This window comes from Gavialis gangeticus, unplaced genomic scaffold, assembly GCF_001723915.1.
Source record: "Gavialis gangeticus isolate Ggan-Ray unplaced genomic scaffold, GavGan_comp1, whole genome shotgun sequence".
Classification (NCBI taxonomy): Eukaryota; Metazoa; Chordata; order Crocodylia; family Gavialidae; genus Gavialis; species Gavialis gangeticus.
The window spans coordinates 6,788,498-6,803,871 of NW_017728993.1; the positions used below are offsets into that span (position 1 = coordinate 6,788,498).

The 15,374-nt window shown below is 43.8% G+C and overlaps 1 protein-coding gene across 4 annotated transcripts in view; it reads right to left on the reverse strand.

Annotated features, from left to right (window-relative positions):
• LEPR (leptin receptor) overlaps positions 1 to 15,374 on the reverse strand; it is a 73,445-nt gene that overhangs the window by 37,725 nt on the left and 20,346 nt on the right. For all 4 annotated transcript variants that reach the window (XR_002099626.1, XM_019528438.1, XM_019528437.1 and 1 more), the window contains exons 4-6: positions 10,974 to 11,179; positions 8,295 to 8,440; positions 6,212 to 6,356 (exon numbers count right to left, since the gene is read on the reverse strand). Coding sequence is in view for 3 of the 4 variants with exons in the window: in XM_019528438.1 (XP_019383983.1) it covers positions 6,212 to 6,356; positions 8,295 to 8,440; positions 10,974 to 11,179 (497 nt within the window). In the remaining variant the exon portion in view is untranslated. The remainder of the gene's footprint in view (positions 1 to 6,211; positions 6,357 to 8,294; positions 8,441 to 10,973; positions 11,180 to 15,374) is intronic.

Genomic DNA, 15,374 nt, shown 5'->3' on the forward strand with positions numbered 1-15,374 from the left:
TGGGGGGGGAGGGGCTGCCCACATGGTAGGACCTGGGAGATGGCTGTGAGTGGGGGGACTGAGGGGAGGACGGAGGGCTCATGCAGCAGAGTTTCCCTGGGCAGTACAGGTGCGGTGTGACCTGCCCCCTAGTCCACCCCATGACTGCCCCCACAGTGTTTCACATGGGGCTGAGCCCCATCCAGGGCAGCTTGCACTATGCTCCTGCCTGCCTCAGCCTCAGCCAGCAAGCACAGCTTCCCAGCAGGTCTGCTCCCAGTGCAGCTGCAGCCGCCCAGGTACTGCTCAGCCCCCTCACCTCCAGCAGCTCCTTCTCCTGCCCCTGCTGCACCACTGTGGGCAGCAGGCAGGGCAGAGAAGCCATGAAGAAATGCGCCAGACAGTAAATGCCCAGCCAGTTGAGGGGGAAGCTGCAGCCAGGCAGCTCCTGCCCCAGCACATAAGGCTCCAGCTCCCACCTGCAGATGACTGCTCATTGCACTGGGCAGGCAAAGTAGGTGGAAGGCAGCCAGAAGCTGGAGCCCTGGCATGCTGGGGCAGGAGCCACCCAACTACAGCTTCCTCACTCCACCTGGCTGGGCATCTGCTGCCCAGTTAATGTCCCCACAGGTTCCCTGCACTGCCAACTGCCCAGAGCGCTGCAGCAGGGGCAGGAGGAGGAGGGGGAGGAGGAGAAGCCACTGGAGGCAGGGTTATTGAGTAGTACCTGAGTGGATGCTGCAGCAGTGGGAGCAGCCCCGCTGGGAACCTCTGTGCACTGATAGAGGCCAGGACAGCGTAGACCGGAGATCACAGTATAGGCTGACCTGGACAGAAGCAGGTGGGGCTCGGTCCCATGCAGAACATTGCAGGCCAGATGCAATCAATTGTTGGGCGCTCACCAGATCCAATCACTGAAGGGCCAGATCCAGCCCAGGGGCTGAATTTTGCCCACCCTGAGTTAAACACATGCTGGACTATATTAAAAAAAAAAAAAAAAAGCAGTGTATGAAGCACCTAATAAAACAGATCTGACCTTCAGTGGTGCAGAAGCTTCCATAGAAACTACTGGGGGCAGTTGCAAAATAAAGTATCCTTTGAATAGCAGTGCAAAACACCATCACTTTGGTATCAGCATAGATGTTCTGATTATAAACAGACCTAAATATAATGCTTATCAGCCATACAGAAATATAACTGTGATTTCAGAAGTGTTAATCTACTTGCATGAATGCAAAGCAACCTCTTTGTTACCAGTCTCTTTGTTGCTACCAACTGTGCTGCTGGTTGCGCTGTTCTTCCATTGGTTAATACTAACACTACTCATTTGGAAAATGGGCTGATTTATGTCTCCTGCAGCGAAAAAATTACTCACTCCAAGGCTGTCATCAGGCTCATCACAACATGACTTTCTGTCAGTGAAATGAGTATTTAATACAATTAATAACAGGATGTTAAATAAAGAGATATATCTACTGCATCTTGGTGTTTTCAATGAATTGTGTATACTTTGAGATATGCCTGCAACCTTTCAGAATGTGTATATATGTGCAGCCATATACACATGCATATTTATAATTATGTCGTTATTTAGAGCTACAGTATGGTATATGTATGTACAGGATGAGTGCCTAAAACTAAGCACCCAATGCCAAATGTGGGCATGTAATTAGCCAACCTGGTAATGAAAAGATTCAGAGGACCTTTGAAGACAGCCTCCTTTAAAGAGGTGAAATTAGTAATTTGGACATCTAATTTTAGACACCCATGTTAGACCATTTTGACCACGGAGTTTGCACGCAAATGCAGAACCTTGTTTGTAAAGTACACATATATGCCTGTCTATTCAAACAACGACTACGCAGATAACTTTAGCAAGAGTCACTGAAATAAACTGAGGCGAATGTTGAAAATGTCATGGGAAAACATAAGCAATATCCCTCACTTACAAGAAAAAGGGCGATTTGTAAAGTCAGTCAACTGTTATAATGATATGTAACAATTCAGAATAACAGAGCTAGTAAGCTCTATTGTTTTAGGATCATCCTCTGGCTGACAGACTTAATTAACTCCAGAGGAGCCATTACTGTGCAACATGTCAAGAATACTTGTTTTATAAGTCCTAAATTATTTATTCATGTGTGTAATAATCATATTTTTAATTATGATTGTTTGCATTTTACATGCAAGTCTTTGCTAGCTCTGAAACCATTTAACTTCTTATACTGCTGGACAATTAAAACAAAACCTGAACTATAAAATAGAGGTTAGGGATGTGTGTGTGCATGCATAAACACACACATGCATAGCATACTTGGGTGTGAGTGTGTACGTGTATTAGGCCTGTGAGGAGTGGCAAGTATTCACTTTGGATTCGGCTGATTTGGAGGACAGTGATTCATTTTGGAGATTCGAATCACTGTCTTGATTCGATTTACTGGAATCTGATCCAAAAGATTCAGTGCTGCTTCAGAGGTTCGGCCATAGACTAAGCAGGCCAGCTGCCTCCAGCTGGTAAGTCTGTTGTGGTTGGGGCAGGGAAGGGGTGTGGGGGAGGGAGGAATTGGGGCTGGGACAAGCTGCCTAGCTGGGGCCGGGAGGAGGGGAAGGGGATGCCTTGCACAGCAGCACTCAGAGCAGGGGCTCTGCCCTGCTGCCGCTTGCCCTGCCAGGATAGTGGGGGGAGAGGGCCTGATGCAGGCACGGCTTGCTCCAGGTGGAAAGGGGCAAGCAGCAATATGGCATAGCCCCTGCTCCCAATGCTGCCATGCCCACAGCCTGTGCCTTGCCACTCCAGCTGTCAAGCGGTGACAGGGCAGAGCCCCCGCTCCATGTTGATGTGGGCATGGCAGTGCTGGGAGTGGGGGCTGTGCCCTGCTGCCACCCAGAGCAAGCCAAGCCTGCATCGTGCCTACCCCCACCCCCCCACATTGGCTGGGCAAGCAGCAGCAGGGCATAGACCCCACCCCCAGCACTGCCACACCCACATCAGTGCTGGAAGTGGGGACTCTGCCCTGTTGCCGCCTGCCAGCTGGCGTGGCAGGTGCAGGTGCTGTCGCCGTTGCCGTTTGCCAGCCAACGCAGAAGAGCATGGGATGCAGACACTGAAGTAGTGGGAGCAGGGGCTATGCCCTGCTTCCACTTGCCCAGCTGGTGCAGGGGCGGGGTGGGGGAAATGATGCAGGCGCAGCTCACTCCAGGCAGCAGCAGGGCATAGCCCCCACTCCCAGCACTGCTGCACCCGCATCTGCTGCCGCTTACCCGCTTCCACCTGGAGTGAGCCGTGCCCGCATCCCACCCCCACCTCCCCACCCCAGCTGGGTAAGCAGCAGCAGGACAGAGCCCCCGCTCCCAGGGCTGCTGCACCCGCATCCCATGTCCCCCTGCCCCGGCGGGGCAGCTTGTCCCAGCCCCAACCACAATCCCTCCCTCCCCCTCGCCCTTTCCCTCCCCTCCGCATCCCAACAGACTTACCAGCTGAGTCAGCTGCCTGTTTGGTCTATGGCCAAATCTCCAAAGCAGCCAAATCTTTTCCGAAAATTTTCTGAATTGATTCAGATACTTCAAAGTGATTCGGAGCTTTTCATTGGTCTCCCTATTCAATTCAGATTCAGTCCCTGAATCAGGGCAAATGTCCTCCAAATCAAATTGGCTACCGAAGCTTCACACATCCCTAATGTGTATGTGTGTGTGTGTAAACACACACACAAAACACACTTATTCACGTATATTAGATTTGAAACTTAGTAAAAAAGGTGAATACAGTGAAGAAGGAAAGGTCTTCTGTATAACCTGTTTTGGGTCAGATGCAAAAAACTGAAAACATTATTTTTTTTTGACCATCACTTTGACCATAAGATTGTTCTCTGCTTTTGGTGTGGCTCTGTAACCCTGAAATTAAACTGAAACATACAGAAGAAACAGTTATATATAGCAGAAGACTAGAGACTAAACAACAAGGGTCACTGAACCTTTAGTAACATCCATTCAAATGGAAGCACCCCAGGACATAAATGTAGCATCTGCCCAAAGCCACCACATTTTTGGCCATGGATGTACAAAGTCTGGCCCATGGGCTGGACTGGGCCTGTGGTGGACTCCATTTCCCAGCAGCCCCTGCTCATGTCGCTGTGGCCAGTTTCCAAGCAGCAGTGGGCCTGTGACAGTGCGGGGGCAGGGTTTCCATGGAGACTGGCTCCAGCAGGAAAGGGAGGCTGGGCAGGGAGCTGCTCCAGAGCCATGATCTTAGGGCTGTGACAACATGGTCTGGAGCTGGGGCAGAACTGCAATCTGCTGCCCACATGCCCCAGACAGGGGTGTGCAGGCAGTGGATCACGGCTCTGCCCTGGCTCCAAACCACTCTGTCACTGCTGCAGGATCCCAGCCCTGGTCTTGGAGCAGCTCCCAGCCCCAATGCATACCCTGTTAGTGCTGCTGGGGCCAGTCTCCATGGAAAACCTAACTCCTTGCTGCCCTCGGCCTGCCACTAGTGGGGTCTCCATGGAAACCAGTTGGAGCGATGCAGGCAGGGGCTGCTGGGAAATGGAGTCCGGCCACCAGCTGGATCTGCCATTTTGCCCACCCCTGGCCTAGGCTCTGTTAGCCAAACAACAGCTCATTTGATGGGGAACTGAGGCTGATCATACACGGGACACTGAAAGCCTATTAACAGAATGATCTCATACTAGCTTTTTTCATAAGGAAACCAGAACCAGAAAGTAAGGTCTATAAGCAGAGAAGAGTAGTGAAAGGATCTTAGACCCTGGGGTCATGGACTTTAGAATTCTGACTAAGTCCCAAATAATATCAAACAGCTTCAAGGAAAGTAGGGCAAGGAACAGTGGGAATGGTGTAGCTGTGATGGTCAAGGAGACATGCAAGAAGAAAGGGTTTTTTTGGCAATATCTTTTATTGGAACAACTGTATAGTTGGGAGAAATGTTGGACGAGCTTTTGGACACAAAATTCCATTATTCAGGTGACCCAAAAGCTTGTCTAAGAGCGCTCTCAACTATACAGTTACTCCAAAAAATACTTTGCTTCTCACAATGAATGGGGAACTTTCTAGTGGTGCTTACCAGATTTGCCTAGATCTTTCATTTAAAGTTTAATTAGTTTAGAAATTCCTTTGCAAAGTCTGTTATTGGCTTCAACTATCATAAAGGAATTCAGAACTGGCCTTGCAGCTTCAGCAGTTTGTACTGTGGGGTCCTACTTCTGAAGACAGATATCACACAGAGACTGCATGCCCACAAACTGAGGCTAGAGGCTAAGAACTCACCCAAACAACAGAAAGCTAAAAAGTGAACAGATCCACTGTGGAGATCCAAAGCACAGCAACCCAATCCCACATCTCAAAGATGTGCAATGGGATTATTAGAGGAAATATATGATGTGACACCAGAATCTCCAATGGGCCAGGTATTACTTTACAAATCACAATATATTATCATAAGATGCGTAGCCAAATCTTAGTGCACCCTTTAGAGAATTTACTATGCACGCTTTTTACCTAATCCATTGTAGTACAGGCAGTCCTTGATTTACAACGTTTTGAGTTACAATATTTCGCACTTACAACATTTATAAATTGACACCCTATTTCAACTTTATGATGTCAGTTTCGACTTTACAACACTAGATCCGATGCAACACCATGCCTGTGAACAAGTTCGCTGCATTGCTCATCTCCCTGGAGAACATCCGTCCAAACTTCCTTGGACACTTTCTTTAAGAAAGCAGACAAGACTCCAGAAAAACCTGAAGCCAAGACTCCTGAGAAGACTCTAGCCAAGAACACTTCAAAAAGTCCAACCAAGAGCCTTTCAAAAAAGTCCAGCAAAGTCACCTCAAAGAAGTCCTTCCAAATCAATGATTGCTATTTACAATATAAATACACTAATGTAGCTATATTACTCATCTATATTTGATCGAGTACAAAATTCTGGGGTATTTTTGGTGAAAATAGGGTATCGGGCCTTGGTTCAGGAATCAATCCCCCATTTATAATATTTTTTCTTATGAGAAAATTGATTCCGAGTTACAACATTTCGACTTAAGATGCGGTTTTCAGGAACCAATTGTGTTGTAAGTCCAAGGACTGCCTGTATTTTGGATTATAATGGCTACTAAGTAAAGCACATTAAATAATAGAAGCACACATGTATTCATTTCCACAAAATAAACAATTGCATTCCAAACAATGGCTATTTAAATGACTGTATATGACGTACCTTCTGTGTTTAAACTGTATGGTGTGCTCCACTCACTCCAGAATCCCAGACCATGAAGACGCTTGCACCGTACTTGAACTAAATATGAAGAACCAAGCAGCGTATCGTCTATAGTCAGGGAATTTTCTAAGACAGTCTTAACCACCTGTTAAGTTATCAGAAGCCATTATTATTTTATGACACTTCACAAGAATGGAGGAGTCAAAGGAACAAGTAGAGTTTTAGTTTAAAAGAACTGTTTATTCAAAGTTTTAGTAAGTCACAAACCAGTAGAAAATAGTTACAATATTTAGTTGGGTTCTATTAAACATCTGATCCTCTTATATCACAGATAGAAAAAGTGTGTGCTGTAATTATAATTCATTAATAAATACAACACACACACAAACTGAGTGAAAACCTAGCTCCAGTGAAGGTAAAGGAAACTTTGCTTTTAACTTCAAAAAGGCTAAAATCCTGCCCAGGAAGAGGGAGTAGTGGATATTAGCGGGTGTGTTGGTATGCAAGTAAATGGTACTTTGTTCCACATTAAAAGTCTGAGACTTCCAGGATTCCAGTCCTTTAACTCGTTTAGCAGAGACAAGTGCTTTGAATGCTGTAAGTTTCAAATTCAAAGCCCACTGCAGATTTCAGCAGGTTTGGTGAAACGGGAACTAGTAGCTGCCCTAGGCTAGGGACACAAGTTACACATAAACTGGTTTAAGTGATCAGACACTGGTTTAAACCTGTAACAGAGGTTTAAACCAGAGACCTCAGGGGCAACAGGAAAAGGAAACAAACTCACTTCCCAGGCTGTATTTATAATTTTTAGTTTATAGTTTGTCAGAGAAAGAACTATTCTTGTTCAAGGTTTTATGAATTCAGTGCTACCACCTTCCCCCACCCTGACCCAGGCAGAGCATGGGCTGGGGCTGGCCATGTCCTCTGCTCCAGCAGGGAGGGCGGAAAAGCCTTGGAGTGGCTGGCTGCCATGCTCTAGTGCCCCCCGGCTTCTGGCTTCAGCCACTGCAGACATGTGGCTGCATTTCCTAAATCAAAAGTGAATGTGTTCATTTGCTTGTTGGTTCAAACTCTGCAGCTTAGCCTAACTTACAAAGACTGAATCAATTCAGCCTTGGGCTTTTTGACTGTCTGTACTTAGCCCTAGAGAGTAATTCTTACATTAGCATCTCAATAGATTTTTGACACTGTGGGATCTAGACCAAATGTTGTAGTTGATTTTGCTTAAATAAAGAATTATAGTTTCATAGATTTAGGGTCGGAAGGGACCTAGTAGATCTTCTAGCCCGACCCCCCGCCAGGGCGGGAGAACAACAAAACCCCAAAACAAGAAACGGGACTCAAATGAGTCCAGCCAGGTAGGCATCCAGCCTCTTCTTAAAGACCCCCAGGGTAGGGGCCAGCACCACTTCCCTTGGAAGTTGGTTCCAGCTCCTAGCCGCCCTAACTGTGAAGTAGTTTTTGCGGATGTCCAATCTATACCTCCTCTCCATCAACTTGTGCCCATTACTCCTTGTTATGCCAGCGGGCGCTAGGGGAAACAGCGTCTCCCCCAAACCCTTCTGGTCCCCCCTAGTGAGTTTATAGACGGTCACCAGGTCCCCCCTCAGCCTTCTCTTGTGGAGGCTGAATAGGTTCAGGTCCTGCAGTCTCTCACTGTAGGGTCTGCCCTGTTGTCCCCAGATCATGCGGGTGGCCCTCCTCTGGACCCTCTCCATGTTGTCCACATCCCTCTTGAAATGGGGCGCACAGAACTGGACACAATACTCCAGCTGTGGCCTGACCAGCGTCGCGTAGAGGGGGAGGATCACCTCCTTGGCTCTACTCGAGATGCACCTGTGGATGCACGACAAGGTCCGGTTAGCCCTGCCAACCATGACCTCGCATTGTCGGCCCATGTTCATCTTGGAGTCAATAATGACTCCAAGATCTCTTTCTGCCTCCGTGCTCTCAAGTAGGGAGTTCCCCATTGTGTAAGTGTGCTGCTGGTTCCTACTGCCCAAGTGCAGCACCCTGCACTTGTCCGTATTGAAACGTTAATTAGATTAGTTCACCTTAAAGCAAGCAAAACAAATGGACTCACCTGCCAAGTATTTTGAGTAGAATTCACAGAAAATTTCACTTCATACTGAAGGGCATACAATGCAAGTACTGGGCTGGACCAACAGATCTTTACCTGCCATTTGTCTGTCATTTCTAGCTGCAGGTTCAAAGGAGGCTCAGGCTTTACTGTACAAAAACATTAAAATGATTACTACACCCACTGCAGTGATTGTTGTCAGTGTGTGCCAGCTACAATATCTTTAGGACTTACCACTCAATCAGCAACTTCTCTCCAAACATGTTTTCAGAACTGCATCGTCTACACTTCAAATACAGTTTCCATAGACAAAAGCAATGTGGTGTAGTATTATTTGCAAGCTGTATTCTAACTAAAATACTTAAAAACCAAGCTATGTTTAGCTTAATTATTTAGGGATCACTTTCTAGCTTCACAAGGCCCTGATTTTATAGAGCATAAATACTGGCTTAAGCGTTTTGCTAAAAATGGGTAGGGCAGATATTCCCAAACACTGTCCTGCGGCACACTGGTGTGCTGCCAAAAATGGCAGCATTGGCCCTCTGCTGGGTCTGCCCCACATGGCAGGAACAGGCCCATGGACTAGACCCAGGCCATGACCAACAAATAAAGTGTGCCACAAACGTTAAGTGAGGGGGAAAAAAGTGCTCCCCACATATCAAAAGCCGGAAAACACTGGCTTATGGGCTAGGTATATTGGCCAGGCTATTTGCTCATCTCCTAAATAAGCAGAAGCTCTCTTAGCATCTTCAACCACAGGCTTTGAATGTAGCCCTGTCCATTCTACCATAATTTCCTTATTACAGCCCTCCTGGATGGAAAGAAATACTGAAGATTTCACAAGGCTTCAACAGGGATAAAAAAGGACAAAGAGGAGAAAAAGTGGATGCTTAACCCAGAATGATAACTACACCAGTATAAAATTCACTCTCTCTTGGACAAAGTTAAGACATTAGTATTCTACTTTTAGCTGTTACCAAATACATTTGTTTATCATTGTGCAATTAAAACAACTATGGCTAATCTCATCTTTCTAGGGCATAGTTATGAAGGAAACCACTAAGCTTCTCTCACTCAGGACTAACACTTTTAATAAATAACATTTAAGTAAATAGGCAAGCATATGTATATCATCTAAAAACAAAGAACTTGCAAATTTCTTAAACAGGGATTCAGAAGGCCATCTTAAACACAAAATTAAATCCTACATTATGATCTGCATGGGCAGACCAAGCAGAGCTTGTGGGAAGCTGCCTTCTTTTAATAAGCTTAATTCAGGTGCGAATGTCCACCTGTGTGGATCAGATCACAGACTTGGGTCCTTAAAAGGCCATTTTCCAAACAAGCGTCTCACTGAAGAATATCAGTGATAATTCTCAAGGAGTAAGACAGATACTCTTTGAGCTGAGTAAGGTTATCAGACTCTTATTCAACTTATCAAAGATACTGAACTTATTGAACTACTCAGGGCCAAACCTTAAATTCAGTAGTAGCCCTAACTGTTTGAACCTGACTGGCTCTTGAAGGAAACAAACAGAAGCAAATGCTTCAAAGCAGCTTTAGCAAGCTTGAGTAGGTAATCTTGACATCAAAATTTCGTTATGGTAGCAAAGAAGCATTTCTTTTTAAAAGAGGCTTCTTTGCTACAGTGTAATCTGAATGGTCACATGATTGGACTTAATGTTTCCATGTTCTGTTGCCATGTGTTCTGTTGCTATGGCTCATGTGCGCAAACAACTCAACCTTAGCTAATATTCATCTTTTTATTTTAAAACTAATTATTCTTTTTATTGAGCTCACTGATTGCAGAGCACATTATTAAAATTATACATTTTTAAAATGCATCTAACTTTACTTATTATTCAGAGCATATTACATGAATTATATCTATGTCATTTTTAACATTGGCAGGTGCAGCTGTTTAACTGAAATTTGTTTCTATGACATAATTAAACAGAAAGCAGCATACAGTGATCCATATAATCTACTCATCTTCCAAATAATTCATCCTAAAGGCTTTTAATTTTTTAATTATTTTTTTTGCAAAGCATCAGTGAAAAAGGAAATTAATAAAACCCAACCCAGGGGACCTAATTTCCTCCTTTTTACTACAAGTTAGGTAATAAAAAGGACACAGCTAACCATTGCCATTGGATGCATGCACAGAGGAGCTCTCCACAAGCTGTCCTACCCTTCTCCATTCCAGGTGAGAAGGCAAGTGCCTCCAGGACACCTTCCCATTCCTCGATTTGCACTAGAAGGGGAACAAAACTAGTTGGGTCCAGAGAGCAAAAGTTACCCAAAGAATAAATGAAAGAGGCAAGGATTTCTCAGAGCACTATCTTTTATTGGACTATGTAGTTGGGATAAAGTTAGACAAGCCTTGGAATGAAAGACAGTCTTTGGACGTCTGATTACAGGAACCAGGCACGGGATAGTAAAAAACAGCAGATCGGAGTGTCTGCTATCCCTGAGAATCTCTCACCCCCCATCTCCCCCCGCTGTTTTTCCACCTCCCTCCCCTTGCCTCTCACAAATTCTGGACCACCACAGCTACAACATCACTCTTGGAATAAACACAGCCCTAGCTGTGGTTCTTGAAAGATTCATCCAGTAGCAAGAGGACATTTGATTACCAGTATCACTCTCTATAACAAAGGTGTACAATAAATCAACACTTACCAATATTTATGGGTGTGACCAACAGTAAAGGTGACCAAAGAGTTGTTGCACCATTTGTGATCTTTAACCATAAGATATAAGTGTAGCTGAGTTTCACTGAAGGTATGTGACATTCATACTTGTCATGTTCCTTGCTGGTACAGTGACTAACCATGTAATTGCCTTTTAGAGAACTTGTAGGTATGTCCTCCAATAACAAATTGGATCTACATTGGGAAAATATAACCGTTTAGAAAGTATTTCCTCAACAGTCTTCTACACATGCTACCATATCCTACCTGTGCTTTGGATAAGACTTATTTGAAACAGAGAGGTTGCTCTGAAAACAGCAATGTTCAAGCTCAGCAATCAAATAAAATATTCTACTTGAATCTCTACTACAGCAACCAGTGGTCCCCAATACCGCCCCCCTTTCTCTTTTAAAAAGGTAGCAAAGCACTTTGGTGAAACAGCATTATTGAGTCTTGTCCCCTAGGAAAAATGGAATTACCAGACAGGATGAGACCTGTAGTCCAACTAGTGCAGTGTCAGACAGTGGCCAGAACTAGATCCTTATGATAATGGTACAAGGAATCCCGTGGTAAGCAGATACAGAATAATCTGCCACCTAATGGAGATCTCATCCTAATTTGTAGTAGTTAGACACTGATTTAAACCAGGAGATATGAGCTTTTATATTACTTCAAAAACTGTTGTCATATTAACTGTCACAATACCCTGAATTAGGTTTAGGCTTTTGTGAAAAAGGCTACAAGATTTGGTTTGTGTGTAAGTTGTAGCTGCAAAACATCTGATAAATATACTCCCAGAATTGTAACTGGTGTGAGAACCTACGTTTTATAAGCTAATGAAGTTGTGTTTACTTTGAAGGCACAACATGTTTGTTTCTTATATAATTTGACATATTTTCTTAGTAAAAAAATCTCATTCAAACCCAGGCATTACTACAGTTTCTTTTGGACCAACTCCTGGAAAATATCTAGTAACTAACTCTTTTATATTCTGCATTGTTTCCTTCTCAGAACTGAACCACAACCCAAGAGACTATTTTTGGCTGAAGTTTCTAGATTTGATTTCATGCATTTTTCACATGGTTGGAACACTTTCCTTCAAACGGCCTAAGAATACTCTGTTACTACAAATACTTTCAAAAGAATGTATGGTTTAATAAAGCCCTCACAAGTTTTAAACAATGAACATAAACAAGTCGTCACAGATATATTAAGGAGAAATAATGATGTTTTCTAAATAAAACAGTATGATATGGATATCGTGTATTATGCAATATAAAGGGCAGATGTATGGTGTCACATTAGAATGTAGGTTTAAATAAATTCAATTCTCTGAACCAAAAAGAATATTTAAAAAAAGAAGGCATTCTTAAAATGTGATCGGTGTATGCATTCAATTGTACAAAGAAGAACATACACTTGCTTAATGTAATGAGTTGAATGGCACAAATCTGGTTGGCCAAACTTCTCCTGAGTTGCCAAACCAGGCAAGTTATACAAATGGAAACATTCAGCGCCTTTTTATATCATGTAATTGTGCATTCTTTACTGCCTTTGCCACATTTTTTTTGCCAAAAAAACCTAATACTTTTGATAACTCTAAAATAATTATTGTAAAGTATCCCCCGCACCCATAGATAATGTGACTTAATGTTATATTTAATCTAGGGGAGGGAAAGGCAATTCTATATTTTATGGAAAAATGTTCATTGTAGGAGTTTGGGGGTGTTTTTTAATGCAGCAAATACAAGTTGCTCAGTTGCTTGCAAAACTTCACATTCTGGGGCTGAGTGATTAGTCAGGAAAGCACGTATCTGTCCCAGTGAATGCCATTATAAGGCCTTGGTCCGGAAATGAAGATCTACTAGCATGGATCTCTTATCAAACTAGGTTCTGACTTTGCTTTGCCCCACATATATTTATTTTATTTTGATTATATCAATATATACAATACCTTCCAGCAGCCATTTTTGAGGATGCTCCACTAAGCTTCTAGGAAATAGTGGGTGACTGAATCTTCTTCCTAAGCACTTGCAGTATTGAGGAATTGTCAAATGATTTATGAATATTCAGGGCTATTATCTGTCAGTATAGACAGTCATAAAGCATTTTTTGCCAGAGTTCAATGATTCTTGGATACAGCAGTAGGGCTGTGCGAAATTTCGCCACCAGTTATGTTTTGACGCTGTTTTGACCTGTTTTGAGGTCAAAACAGCAAAATCGAAACAAAACAGAAATGGTCGAAACAACCTCAAAACAAAATGACGCAAGTCGAAATTTTTCGCTGTTTCGATGCTGTTTCTACATTTTGCCCATAGGCTATAATGGGGAAGGTCAAAACAGCCTATAATGTTGTCTTTTCTGGCCAGATTTGGATAGAACTTGCAGAAATGGTAGCTCCTTCTGAAGGCATAAAGCGTGCCAAGTTTCAAGAAAATAGGTGCAGGGGGTTCAGAGGAACTGCACCCCAAAATCCTGAAAGCAAAACTCATGTCACGTGTACGTGTTAAGCTGCAGCAAGGTCAAAACTGCAGGCATGCTAGCCCCTGCTGAGGCCACAAAGCCTGCCAAGTTTCAAGGAGATAGGTGCAGGGGTTTGGGGGAAACTGCACCTCAAGCTGCAGACAAGCAAAACTCACGACATAGATGATCCTGTGTGTGTTAAGGCACAGCAGGCTGAAAGCTGTAGGGGTAGTGGCCCCTGCTGTGGCCACAAAGCCTGCCAGATGTTGAACAGATAGGAGCAGGGGTTCTGGGGCTCTGCACCTCTGGCTGCTGACAGGCAAAACTCGTGACATGGGTGCTTGTGCAACTGTGTCTGTCTTGGGGCACGGGGGAGGGGAAACTACTGCAGGCCTGGCCGCTAGGCCTTGCTGCGGCCACTAAGCCTGCCAGCTGTCAAGGAGATCAGTGCAGGGGGGGGTCTGGGGCCCTGCACCCCTAGCTGCTGACAGACAAAACTCATGACATGGGTGCTTGTGCAACTGGCTGTGTCCGTCTTGGGGCAGTTGATTGTCTGTATTGATTATTTCCTCTCCTTAGTCTGTAATTTTGTAGGTGTTAATCCATGCTTGTTAAGTCATTATGTAGTAGCTAGGTACTGTGTATTGAGCTGGTCCCTGAGCGAATCATGATTAATTGGCAACTGGTAACACAGTAGCTTAGCAGCCAGGCCTACAGTAGTTCCCCCCCACCCCAATGCCCCAAGACAGACACAGTTGCACAAGCACCCGTGTCATGAGTTTTGCTTGTCCACAGCTTGAGGTGCAGTTTCCCAGCAGGGGCCACCACCCCTGCGGCTTTCATCCTGCTGTGCCTTCACACACACAGGATCATCTGTTATGAGTTTTGCTTGTCCGCAGCTTGAGGTGCAGTTTCCCCCAACACCCTGTACTTATCTCCTTGAAACTTGGCAGGCTTCATAGCCTCAGCAGGGTGCAGTTTCTCCGAACCCCCTGCACCTATCTTCTTGAAACTTGGCACAAATCATGTCCTCAGAAGAGGCTACCATTCTGGCAAGTTTTATCCAAATCAGAAATGACAAAGTTATAGCCTGTTTCAACCTTCCCCATTATATCCTATGGGCGAAACGTTTCGACGGAACAAAACAGAACAGCCATTTTGACTCGGAACAAAAGTCCAAACAAAACACTGTTCTATTGAAACGTCAAAATGCTGGCCAAAACAAAACGCTTCTGTTTCGCACAGCCCTATACAGCAGTTATGTAACTCTAAGCTGGAGATACTTTCCAGTCTGAGCATCCAGTGCTGGAGTTATTTGTAACATTTTTGTTATTCTGTTTTTTTTGTCTTGCTTCTTCCCTGTATTATATTTCTTTTAAAACTTCAAAAAAAAATTCCTTTTAAATTACTGCTTGTCTACTCTTATCACTCACCCATTTCATAATTATTCTCCTAAACAATCCGTAACAAATTAACAACAATGCATAATTGAACTCCAGATCTGACACAGTTTATATGGCTTATAAAATTATTTTCCATTGTTAATATGTTTCAAAATGTAATGATATATCTTTTATAAAAATAGCAAGCCATAATAATATATAATTGAGGCATCCCTAGATTATTTACCCTTTGTGCACATTGAGAGCCAATACAATGAATATAGCATAAGAATTATAATCCAATATTTATGGCCTACAGTACAATTTTTACCTCACATCCCCACAGATCAAAGACTTGAACCAAAGATCATTCGAGTTACTACAGTCTTTCCTATAACTTCATTTGGGACCTAATGCAAAATCCATTAAATATAATTACACTAGATACAATTAGGAAATCAAATAATTGTTGGACATTGAATGAGCTCTTTGGATTTATGAGTGGGCTCTCACCTTGCTGTTCAATAGGGATGGGTCAAAACTAG